At 39.3% G+C, this 14,021-nt stretch overlaps 1 protein-coding gene across 2 annotated transcripts in view; it reads right to left on the reverse strand.

The window, feature by feature from the left end:
• LOC139480322 (putative ferric-chelate reductase 1) overlaps positions 1-14,021 on the reverse strand; it is a 38,003-nt gene that overhangs the window by 14,376 nt on the left and 9,606 nt on the right. For both annotated transcript variants that reach the window (XM_071263377.1, XM_071263376.1), the window contains exon 2: positions 918-1,146. In XM_071263377.1, the coding sequence (XP_071119478.1) occupies positions 918-1,116 (199 nt within the window). In that variant the 5' untranslated portion in view covers positions 1,117-1,146. The remainder of the gene's footprint in view (positions 1-917; positions 1,147-14,021) is intronic.

Here is a 14,021-nt window from a genome sequence, read left to right on the forward strand (position 1 = left end):
TATCAAGCAAGCTATCGAGTCTGATCACATGATCCCATTAGTCGCCTCTTAGGACAACCATAGTTGCCTTTTATGGCACGTAGTGGTTTCTGAAGACCCATTCTCTACCCGGATCTTCACGGGTCTACTACCTTTTAAATGAGTGAGGGAAAGCCTGGTTTTTCAGCTTTAGCAGACCAACATGTAGTCGGTGACATCTTTCATTACACAATATATTTCTCCTCTTTTTAATAATGCTGACTGATGTCACAGCTAGCTAGACTTGCTTTTTTAAAATCTAGATAAGTATTTTATAACAAAATATATATACCACTCAAAAACAGATAGGGCTGTTACGATTCACTCGAGTATTCGGTGAATCGAACTGTATACCTTCCATGAACTGAATTCGTTATTCGTGGTCACTAGAATCAAATATGTATTTTTTGTAAAGAGTGTTTTTTGACCGATCAGTTATTTATCAAAGCTAGATATGGAAAATGGAATATAAACAAGCCAGCAGTAGCGTAACTTGTGTCAGTTTGCCAAGGCCCCTAATGATACTGTCAACCAAAACATGAGGCTACAGGATAAGCGGCATTGTTGCAATGTATTGCTTGTTTGCTTCACAAAAACTTTTCAACCTGAGCAATTACATGATGTACATTTATGTACATTTTTAATTATCTAAAGTGTTACACTGACTCGATGTTTTTTCCCAATGCAAAGACAATACCAACTGATTACCATGAGCATGTAACACGGAAGTAACTTGTTATTGTATTCGTGAATAAATATTCGTATTCGTTACCCTATATTCATGATACGTATCATACTCACCTCATAGTGTATTCGATACAGCCCTAGGATATATTCCACAGTCATGGTGCGAGAATACAGTTTTAGAACTAAGAGAACTTAAAAACAAATCAACTTACCTTTGATTTCTTCCAGAGGAGCGTAATAATTCCTGGACACGATGATCTTGAAAGGTGAGGGCATCCTCTGGGGTTCCACGTTGTCAGGTACGTTGTTTGGGAGGAGTGTCTGACAGCTACAGCATGTTGTAGTGTCCAGGATAGGATTGTAGGCCAGCGCCACGGCGCACGCCGCCACCAGCACTGCCACACGCAACATCACAACAATCTACCTCTGCCTCTTCACAATCTGGAAGTAAACATAAGTGGTTGAGTGTGTTGTTTAATGTCAGTTTTATTTATTTGTTTGTTGTTTAACGCCGCACTCAGCAATATTCCAGCTATATGACAGTAGTCTTTGAATAATCAAGCATGACCCTTTGTCAGTATTACCTAGGTTAAAAAGTTGAGTCGAATTAACCTTAGGCTAGACATTTGTTATGTATAAGTCCAGGTCAGAGAGCAAGTGTTTCTCTTCTTCATGGAGTTATCTGAACATATTGCCATAGTCAGTGCTCAAATTGGTCTCATTGTCATTGCAGTTTAAAATATTGTACATGTTTAGTCAACATAATTATGTAGATCTCAGTCCTTACAGAAAAGCAATCAGAATAAAAAAGATGATGAATATTCAGGATCACTGCACAGTGCTCTCACTCATCAGTTTATGATGCTTTGTAACACTAAGTGTTATTTCACTGTCGTCAGTGACTATCGCCATTTTGATTGCTTATGACGAGAAATGCTTTTCTCATTTACAGAAAATGCTGAAATGGTTTGGGAAAAAACTATACCTGGAAGGAAAGGTCACCTGCCAAAAATAACATACATAGCCAATTAATCATTTCCTACGCCTACGCCACCCTTTTAAACTTAAGTGTTGTAAGAATGCTGGATTAACATAATTCTGCTTAGTTTAGACATTTTTTGTACATGCATATATCTGATCTTTCGAGGAAATGTCAATGAGGCAAAAAAGCACATCTCGATAGGCCACATGGAATAGGTGTGCAGTTTCATGAATCTATTGCAAACAATTCTGATGAGTGAGTGAGTGAGTTTGGTTTTACGCTGCCTTTAACAATATTCCAGCAATATCATGCCGGGGGACACCAGAAATGGGCTTCACACATTGTACCCATGTCAGGAATCGAACTTCGGCGTGACGAGCGCATGCTTTAACCACTAGGCTACCCCACCACCCCAATTCTGATGAAATAGATGGCCAGTCCAAAGAGCTGGTCTGATATGAACTGATGTACTGAATGTATTTAGTTTTCAAAACTAGGACTCCAAACTCATTATATGGTACTTGAGCATGTTGAGAGTCCTACCAACAATATCCCCTTGCGTTATCACAAACAGGAAGTGCTACAAATGTTATAGGGTGAGGAGACCACCAGCTCCAAATGTCACCACAGACACTTGCACCTCATTACAAAATTAGTAAAAAAAAATGAATTAATAAAACAGCTCCAGCCATTTATCATGTGCAAAAGATACCAGACAATGAATGGTTTAAACCTCATACACTAGCCTGTCTTACAGACCCTGATACAAATATATCAAATACAAGTCTATAATGTTTGGCAGGTCTAGATTACTGAAAATGAAGAGAGTCTCTGGGCCCCTTTTTATTCAATTTTTATTACGATAATTTAACAACTGTTTATGTTAGTCTACTCATACACCGTAGATTCAAGGAACAATATTACTGAGTGTTACAGTTAGGTGGTATCATCACTAAAAACAAAATTCTTGTATCTTGTTTCTGTATGCTCTCTTTAAAACCATGCTACCAGCTGGATACCTTTGCCCTATATATTCATACACAAGTATGTGAAGGATGGAAAAGGGCACATTCACGTCATGGTCATGCATACTATTTTAAATGAAAAATGAACATGATGAATATATAAAGAATCTCACCCGAGTGTCTTTTGATATCAAAAATATCAACACGAGTTGATAAAAGTGGAAACATTCCGAGGCTTGCCGAGGATTTTTGCCACTTTTATCAACGAGTGTTGATATATTTGATGTCAAAAGACACGAGGGTGAGATTTTATTCATCATCCTACATCATTCTTCCAACGTTTTCAATTTGTAGACAGTAATTAGCAGTGTCTTCAGTGTAAAAAGTACTGCTAACAGCTTCAGTAGCAGAGCCATTAGTGATGTCATTTGATTGTGACGTCATGGTAACCAGTTCTGTCACAATGGTCTGCAAAGCATTGTGATGTAATTTCATTGCAGCGATATCTACTGTGTAGATATATTATCACTTGATCTCATCCAAGTGATATCTCCTGTGGGAGCCAGTTTTGGATGATAAATCTATATCATACTAACATTGGCAGATTTTACACACAGAGAAATATAAGAACCATGTTAACACAACTGTTTGACAAAATGAATTATTCTGACTGGATCTTGTTCAAAGGGAGTTTCAGAAAGGGAGTGTAACTATAAAGGAGCTCGACCCATGCAGATCTCGGTTGGAATAGGTCTTCAGCAACCAATGCTTGTTGTAAGAGGCAACTAACTGGTTCGGGTGGTCAGGCTAGCTGACTTGGTTGATGCATGTCATCGTATTCTGATTGCGTACATTGATGCCCATGATCTCAATCACTGGATTGTCTGGTCCAGAGTCGATTATGTACAGGCTATATAGCTGGAATATTTCTCAGTGTGGTATTAAACACACAAAAAAGAAACAAAGAAACAAACAAACAAAAAGACAAAACCAAACTATAAGTGAGCTCAATTGCAGACAAATCACAACTTGCTGAAAAGAATACAATATATTGAAACTGAATGAAACAGAATGCAGACATGGCTGATTACAAACGATGATATTAAACATGTTAAAAGCAATTCCCCTAAGGCGTAGTTTCGAGGTTCTATAGTGGTGAGACCTATTTAAACATAAATACAGAGCACTGACTGCATCTGCTACATGACCTGATTTGTTATATATGACCAATTTAGAGCTGCCTTAAAACATGATGAAAACATTTTTAAAGAACCGATCTCTACGTTTTGCTCTTACCATTAACCGATGAATATTAAACAATACATAACACTCAACATTTGCTAAGGACCAAAATAGTCACCTGTAGTGCAAGATGTGGTCCTTGGCAAATGTTGAGTAGTAGAAAAGCACACATGGAAATTATGTTACAAAGTGTGCAAGAACAGGCTCCTTAACAATTTTATACAAATTAGGGCAGATAAAGTCCTATTTTAATGTCATAAAAAGTATGCTATACAGAGCATCCCTTATTTCACTTAAAACATTTTTCTTTCAGGAGCGTTAAACTGATATAGAGGTCTGGGGAGACACGATTGATTATTTCAGCCCTGATGAGCTTCACATAAACACTGCCTGAACTGAAATTACGCCCAGGATCAATACCGAAACATCATCAGGCAGTTAACTGGAGGGTAATGGCTTCTCAATCCCCAAATGAAATCTTAAAATGAGATTTCTGTGTAATCAATAAGTCTACAGATGTAGATTAAGGGTCTGGAAACAAAGAAATTAACAGTAATAATGGGTGGATGGAGGTGATGCGTGTGAAGGGGTGGGGGTGACATTAAAGGGGTTTCTGGGGGGGGTGGGGGGGGGGGGGGTGGGGGGTTCAGCATAAAAATTTAAATCTCTGTGTGTGTAGGGAGGGGGTGGGGGAGAGATGAGAGAGGCCATGGAAATAAATATAACTGTTCTATTTTAAAATACTAAACATTTGAACATTATTTAGGAACTGGTCATTTATACGTGGTGGGGACGATTGGGAGATAAAACAATGTACATAAAATGGGGGAGAGGAGTGTCGGAAAAATATCAAACAGTCCTAAGACCAAAATCTGTCTCTCTCTCCCCCACCCTCCTAACCCTTAATAATGAATGACTAGAATTTGTGCAGTAGTAAAACAAAACTGGACTGGTAATGGAAGCCATATGAATTGAACATTATCACACATGTGTTAATTTCTCTTCACACTGAGTCATGCTCTATAATTACTGCTGAGACAAAGCCCCTCCTGCCTGGCTATCTGCCTCCATGTTTCACTGCTATCTCACTAACTCCACCAGCTGGTGATGAGGCCAGATGTGGCAGCTATTGCAGCAGTAATAGATTTCATAGACTTGCACAAGTCTCCAAGGCAATAATTATAAGTTTAAATCATAATTTCTAGATTATGCAAATAATAAGAACACAAGTTGCCCCATAAGAGACTGGAATCCACATATCCAGACTTGCCTATTAGGAGGATAGAATTACTACACATCAACAGACTTATCCTTCAGTACAGCCTTGGAGCAAGGCTATAGATTTCTCACATATGTGGTTGTTGTGGTCATAAGGACAAACTTCCTCCACCTATTTCTGTAGCTGCTTCATACCAAAGAACCACATCTTTTCTGTATATAAATACATCCTTAAACACAATTAGGATACTTTCCATACAAGTTGTTTTATTTTCCTTCGGACAAATATGGATTAGATTATGGTACTTGTGTTTTGGAAGCCTAGAGTAGCTGTGCACAGTGTGGTCAGTGGCCATAACTAGCCCCTAGGTATTAACGATGCATGTATCCATGGCGATGATCACTCGCTACACTATATTTCACTGCTGTCAAATAAGATTCATCTGAAGCCCATCACAAATAAAGGTTCAGTTGGAGAAATCCATGAGAGATCCTTACATCGTTTGAGGATATTTTTCAACCCTTTTGCTTACACATTTGAAATGCAAATAAAGTCACAAAGCAGTGATCTGATCCACCTGCAGGTGTGTAAAAGAGGTAGTAGATGCAATCCTAACAAACCCTTATCAGGTCACTTAAACAACAAGTTTTATCATCTAGATCAATCTATCAACACATGATTACACTAATTACATAAAGATCTCTTCCGACAGCCAAGGCACTTCAATGTCTAGCCAACACTGAGAGCAGGCACCAAACCTATTAACAGCCAACACTGAGAGCAGGCACCAAACCTATTAACAGCCAACAAACCTATTAACAGCCAACACTGAGAGCAGGCACCAAACCTATTAACAGCCAACACTGAGAGCAGGCACCAAACCTATTAACAGCCAACACTGAGAGCAGGCACCAAACCTATTAACAGCCAACACTGAGAGCAGGCACCAAACCTATAAACAGCCAACACTGAGAGCAGGCACCAAACAAACCTATTAACAGCCAACACTGAGAGCAGGCACCAAACCTATTAACAGCCAACACTGAGAGCAGGCACCAAACCTATTAACAGCCAACACTGAGAGCAGGCACCAAACCTATTAACAGCCAACACTGAGAGCAGGCACCAAACCTATTAACAGCCAACACTGAGAGCAGGCACCAAACCTATTAACAGCCAACACTGAGAGCAGGCACCAAACCTATTAACAGCCAACACTGAGAGCAGGCACCAAACCTATTAACAGCCAACACTGAGAGCAGGCACCAAACCTATTAACAGCCAACACTGAGAGCAGGCACCAAACCTATAAACAGCAAACACTGAGAGCAGGCACCAAACAAACCTATTAACAGCCAACACTGAGAGCAGGCACCAAACCTATTAACAGCCAACACTGTGAGCAGGCACCAAACCTATTAACAGCCAACACTGTGAGCAGGCACCAAATCTATTAACAGCCAACACTGAGAGCAGGCACCAAACCTATTAACAGCCAACACTGAGAGCAGGCACCAAACCTATTAACAGCCAACACTGTGAGCAGGCACCAAACCTATTAACAGCCAACACTGAGAGCAGGCACCAAACCTATTAACAGCCAACACTGAGAGCAGGCACCAAACCTATTAACAGCCAACACTGAGAGCAGGCACCAAACCTATTAACAGCCAACACTGAGAGCAGGCACCAAACCTATTAACAGCCAACACTGAGAGCAGGCACCAAACCTATTAACAGCCAACACTGAGAGCAGGCACCAAACCTATTAACAGCAGCAAGTACCATCACCCGTTACACAAGGCCACAATAAATTAACAATTACATTCTCATCTTCATCCCAATATTTCCAAATTATGAGGTGGAAGACATTTTTTTTAGATAATTTTTTTCAAACAAACAGTTCAAGCACTCTGCGTACATTCACTGTCAACTGATGTAGCTTACTTATGGTGTATTACATAAAATAATGGAAGATGTGTGAATGTACATAGATATTTTCTTCGTCTGTGTGTCCTTCGGAACAATAAAACTACAGGGGCGTGTTGTTAGGTATTCAGGCAAGCAGAGAGGAAAACATAATAATAAAATTATTATAGCCTAAGGCAATTTTCCAACTCGTTTAATCTAAATCTAATCTGTCAATCAGTCTCAGACTTTAGTCTGGCCCTATTTCAAACACTGCCATCCCCACTATAGACTAACATTTAGTCTATGAAATGAACATATTTTATAGTCAAAAACAGATGTTAAATTATAGTTATGAAATATAATAAAAAGGAGCCTCTCTTCATTTTCAGATACACAGTAATCTAGACTTACCAATTATTATAGACTTGCATGGGCTGTATTGGATATATATTTTTCGGGGTCTGAATGACAGACTTTCCCCACTAGTACAGTCATGTGTGTAGGTGTGAGTGTAATCTACCCTGTATCTCATAGTGCATCTGCAACACAAGGTGTGTGTTAGTCAGCAGACTGATAAACAGATGAACTGGCATCCTCATTCACTGTGGGGTGCCCCCAATCCTGGCAGGAGGGCTGCATCACTCCACAGGTCCCTGGCATGTGTACAATCAGGACATGTCCTACAGTTTCACATTGGCTAAGGCAGCACTGACATTCATACCTACTGCTAATCAAAGATCCTGTACCAGTATTCTCCACGGTACAATGGTGATTAGAATGTTACTGTGAGTCAACAGGATCGCTAGATTCTTGAAAGTAACTCTATTAACCTCTGATCAGTATTATGTCTGTCATAAATGAATTCCCCTTATCATGTACACACCATCAATATGATCAACTTCATAAAAACCACAAACATTCACTCAACACACAGATGATGGAATACCATTTCCATCTGAATCTACTCAACATGCTCCAGAAAATCCCAGACCCGTGAAGATTCCGGGGTGGAATAGGCCATGCTTGCCGTAAAAGGTGATTGTGCTTGTCGTAAGAGGCGACTAACGGGATTGGGTGGTCAGGCTCGCTGACTTGGTTGATGCGAGTCATCAATCCCAATTGCGTGGATCGATGCTCATGATATTAATCACTGGATTATCTGGTCCAGACTCGATTATTTACAGACCGCCGTCATATAGCTGGAATTTTGCTGAGTGTGGCGTTTAACAACAAAACAACCAACCAACCAACTGAATCTTCTCAACATGCTCCAGAAAATCCCACCTTAAGAAATCTATACAGCATGAACAACTGAACTACCAAACTGAACTACCTAAAGAACTAGAAAATGATAAAAGAAACTCACAGAATACTTTTTTTAAAGTGACCCATGTAACCTTGCACAAACAGCAAATTCCAGAAATTTTTCTTGAGTGACATTTTGACATAAGGCAGGCTTCTTGCAACTGTTCAGCAACCTGTTTATAGACCGGTACACTTTGTAGGAGAGGAGTGAAGGCAGCTTCCCTGGCAGATAACCTGGCTGATACGGAGGTTATAGACTAACGCTCAGTCTCTGGAGCTATATAATTTTAATAAAAACAAGCAACTACCTTTACCTAGAAAGGGTATCCCAGTGAGATGGGAGATTCAGCTTCATTAACATGATTAAGGGCCCTTCTGCCCTGCCCTTACAGCAATGTAAACACGGTATTGTCATAACTGAAGGATGTCTAGATTATCCAAAGGTTCAGGTCTGAATCGCCTTTCTCACGGTGACTCCTTTTCAATCCAAATGTACATGATGTAGTTATTTGTTTCTATTTAAATTAGTCAAGAGTATTGGCTGTTGGAGCTGTGAATTGAATGGGTGTGGTTGTTGGGTCTGCAAGGCTTTGGAAACATCAAACCTGACCATGTCCAGCCATGATAATATATTAATACAAAAATCATCCACATGATCAAGTGATAATCTTATTTCAGTGAAATATGCAAAAATATGACATACCATTATCTCAAAAGTGAAGATCTGGGATAGAATAGGTCTTCAGCAACCCATGTTTGCCTTAAGAGGTGACTAACAGAATCGGGTGGTCAGGCTTGCTGACTTGGTTGATGCATGTCATCATATCCCAATAGTGTGGATTGATGCTCATGATATAAATCACTGGATTGTCTGGACCAGACTCGATTATTTACAGACCGCCGTCATGTAGCTGGAACATTGCTGAGTGCAGCCTTAAACAACAAAGAAACATACCATTATCTGATTAGCAATTAACTTCTGTAGCATGCTGTGATACATTGCAATCTACTCAGATGTTGGATGACTGCACCTTCTCCACTGCTTCTCCTTGCATGAGACACATTGCGCACATCCTGAGATGCATATCCATGGCAGGTAACGCATCTTGTTTATGACCTTGCTTGAAGTGTTCAGGAAAACCATGCAATGTCCCAACATGCTCAAAGGAATACACCCCACATTCTATCAACAACCTAAGAAACACAAATGCACAATAATCCTATAGTCAACTTGCTTGTTCTACTGGTAGTCTCAGCAACACTTTTGACACTCACTGCTGTATACCATCATGACATGGCTAAAATATTGCTGATGAAACACTGAATTTCATCTCCTTCACTATAACCATTTCCAGAGGACCAAGGGTGGCCCAGTCGTCTAAGGCACCTTGATTCGCTATGCAGAGTTGCGTCCCTTGGGCACGCCAGAAACCTATGATCATGGGTTCGAATCCCGATTATGTTTCTAAGTTTGTCAGCACCATACCCGTGCCCGTGGGTTTCATCCAAGTGGTAAACGTCTAAGACCTGCATCACTTCAGGCTTCCCTCCCACATTAAGCTGACACGCCGCGATATGACTGGAATACTGTTTAAAGCGGCATTAAACCGACCTCACTCACTCATTCCAGAGGAGACACTTTACATTCCGAGGGGCATTGAGGTGTTGTTGCCTTACTTCAACAATGAAGTTTGCCTTTATAATTTCAAAATCAATAAGCATGATAAGTTGGGATATCATATGCTTTTAAAAAACATACACCAGTTTAACTTATTATTGAAAAATGCAACCTAATATCTATGTCTACATGTACCAAATGCATGTACAAAAAACCTAATTTGTGTCTGACTGCCCTAACCACACAAGAGCAATCTTTGAACACACTCAATATCTGTAAGCTTTATGTACCATACTACATCACTAATCCCTGTGTTGTGTGATATTCATGACACATGACACAGTCATCAGTGATTGGAGACCAGTTTATGCATCTATGTTTCAACTTTGTTAGGAACGGTCGGGTAGCCTAGTGGTTAAAGCGTTCACTCGTCACGCCCATGACCCGGGTTCGATTTCCGACATGGGTACAATATGTGAAGCCCATTTCTGGTGTACCCAGCCGTGATATTGCTGGAATATTGCTAAAAGCGGCGTAAAATCATACTCACTCACTCACTCACTCAACTTTGTTAAATTTATGGGGCCAGGATGCAGCCTGGTTTTGCCTGGTGAAACTAGGTTTTGGTGTCAACATGCACCTTGTGTTAGATAAATCAAGTTTCTTAAATTGAGTCCTGCAAAAGCACTAGTAACATGAGATGAGAGAAACTGAGATATAAGAAAACATGGACTATTTTTTATGCACAACAACATTTACTGCCTTAGAGAGACATTGGCCTATTTGTCCGCAAACTTAAATCATAAGATGTATACCAATCTATAGCAGTTCATGGGTGGTGGGGTAGCCTAGTGGTTAAAGCTTTAGCTCCTTAAGTGGAAGGCCTGGGTTCGAATCCCCACATGGATAAATTGTGTGAAATCTATTTCTGTAGGAACAGAGGAACCCTGCTTATCCAGACCCAAGATAACAGGTAAACTTTGAATACCAGAGGATATTTACGTGAAACGAAATATATACTATACAAAATGTGTCAGTCATACAGCTACGACTAGTGAATTTCAACTACCAACAGTGCAAAATACACACTACTACGTCCCACTTACCGGACGCAGACCAGGCTTGACGACCTTTGTTTTGCAATTCATCAGCCAGTATATATCATTAAAGTGGCAGGCACCATGTGATCACAGGTTACAAAAAGTGTTTATTGTATGTTTGGACTTATGTTTGTAATCAATTTTATTAATTTCATTCAAATTTCATTCAATATCATTAACATTAATTCCAGCAAAATTGTGTGAGCTGATTGGCAGATCACACCAACTCACCAATATTTACACCGCCTACCATCTAATTACTGCTACACGTATATACCCTTGAAACAAACTTCAGTTGGCACTAGTTAGTGATTCCCCTTATTACACAGGGACACTGGCTGAGTTTAACAAGTTAACCTAGTTCCAACGTCTTGACCCAGACTGGGCCTGGACATCTGCCTCTCTGTTGCTCATCAGGATATCTACAGAGAATATGTATGTCTCAAGATGTTTGTCCTTCTGTGGGCTACAGGTCCGGGAGAAATCCAAAAAAATTTTCTTTACAAATAAAGGCTAATGCTACAAGATTAGACAAATTTACCCTTCTGAGGGTGGCTAACTAGATACAAGTATAGGGGTTTCATAAATGATATCAGTTCAATTTTTAGGACATTTACTGATTGTCATCCAAATGTTTTTGAAACTTGGTTATGATACAGAAGAATATCCTATCAAAAGATAATAAAATCCGAAAAATGTCTTAATGCTATTTGTTTTCAAGCAAATAACTGAAAACCTGCACCATCATAAATACAGATTTGAGTGAGTGAGTGAGTGAGTGGGTATGGTTTTACACCGCTTTTAGCAATATTCCATCAATATCACAACTTGGGACTCACACATTGTACCCATGTGGGGAACAAACCCAGGCCTTTAGCAAGGAGACTCAGTGACAAGCGAGCACTTTAACCACTAAGCTACCCCACTGCACCCAAATCAGATCTAAGCATAAACATATTCATGCCTAACAACTCAATGAATATATTATTCCCTCTTACCTAATTTATTTTTCAACAAACAGTTAACTCTACCTAATAGCTCCAAGTAATCTCTGACTGTACCATGACAGAGAGATGAAATACCTGATGTTTGTCGTGTTTCAAGGTAGGGTTGCCATCATGAGGTCGGAATACCTTGGATCACCTAGTAGCTAGGCAGACAAACCTGACAGACATGTTCAACCTGTAGCTGGGTCACTTCAAACAGGGATGGGGAATGCTGACAGTCGAGATGAAGAGGTACATAGAAACAGGCCTGGGTCACCGCAGTGAATTACGCTGGACGACCCCACACCTGATTACGATGGGAGGATGTCAATGGAGTGACATTAATGTATTCGATGATGCTATAGAGAAAGCTATAGAGAAAGCGGGAATTTAATGCACATTGAATATTGATACAGTGTGACTGAATTGCTTTGAAAATATATGACGTTTATAACGAACAAGCTTTTGACGAACAGACGGAAAAAGAACTGTTTTTTTGGTCCCAGCCATTTGCTGTATATAAACAGACTACGGTTATAACAAACTAAAATTAGTGGTCCCTTTGAGTTGGCTTTAACAAGTTTACTGTATGGAAAGAGTCTTTCTCAATACAAAATTGACAACCTGTTATGGTTTGGTTGGTAGACAAGATGATTCTTTCAGTGGGTTACAGAGCACACCAAGGCATTTTCAAAACAACAGATGTATGAAAATTGACAGTCTAAGTTTGTGAACGCCATGAAGCGTGAACCCCCAATAAGAAGCGATGAATAATAACATCAACTTGGTTAAGTCAAGTCATCTTTTATGTCTATATTATTTCCTTCTTACATATAATTAAGTAATAATAAATGATTGTTATTATTTGTTTTCTTTCTCATTAACTTACATTAGATTTGTTGTAAGGATAGAATTCTTCAAGTCTTAAGCATGTTAAAGGATTAACAAACATCCACTAAGACAACACCTTATAACATGTACATGTATAACCAAATGTCATGATGACGAGTCAGGCTAATATTAAGAAAGACAAGTTCGATGGATGAACAACTTCTTTATTACCATGATTACAATTAGTGCGCGTTTTCGGTGTAGATCCTAACACCTTTATCAAGCAAGTGATCAAACGTCGCACTAACTGTAATAAAGAAGTTGTATAGAACTTGTCTTTCTTCATCACATCAACTTCTAAATGCCACTGAAAGAAGTTAGGCTAGTTAGTTTAATAGCATAACAAATAGTTTTCCCAATCAAACAAGTTGAAATATGTTATACATGTGATACACAACCGATATGAACTGCACCATCACATCTTTATCTAGTCTGTCTCCCAGATACCTAGAGAAATGTTTTTAGGTTGCCTCAGCTGTATCCTGAAATTAAGGATTGTCCTGGGCTCCATTTGGATTTTTTATTTCTTATTTTGTAGATATATATTTTTGAATAAAATGACTTTGTTTCTGGGACTTAATAAAGCCTTATCTTTATCCTGTTTATAATAATGTTTAATGTATGACTACTACTCCAATATGTACTATTCACATCTCCTGTTGTGCGCCTACTAAACCGAAGGCCCACCTGTAGTGACTAGCAGCCATACTTTCTTGATCTAGACAAGAACAACCTGTTTATGCATGTGACGCTTTCCTGGGATGGGGCGACTGGGGAAGAGGTGCACCCACTGTACACAATGATCGTCTCAATGAAAAGTGCAATCTATTTTAAGTCGGATACTCAGTACTACGACCTCAATCTGTGCTTCATTTTCAGACTATCAGATTAATATTTTTTTACTTTCATGAGCTAACTAGAGTTAACATCAAAATCTTTTTGTTTTTTGTTGTGTCATGTATAATAATTGCAGTTTCATCCACTGCTTCATGCCATTCTAATGACTACCATCATCATCATCATCATCATCATATATCATCATTATCGTCATCATCATCATCATCATCACTGAATGTAGTCACAAGAAAATCAGATTA

Source organism: Haliotis cracherodii, unplaced genomic scaffold (assembly GCF_022045235.1).
Source record: "Haliotis cracherodii isolate W230 unplaced genomic scaffold, xgHalCrac1.p SCAF_4, whole genome shotgun sequence".
Lineage (NCBI taxonomy): Eukaryota > Metazoa > Mollusca > Gastropoda > Lepetellida > Haliotidae > Haliotis > Haliotis cracherodii.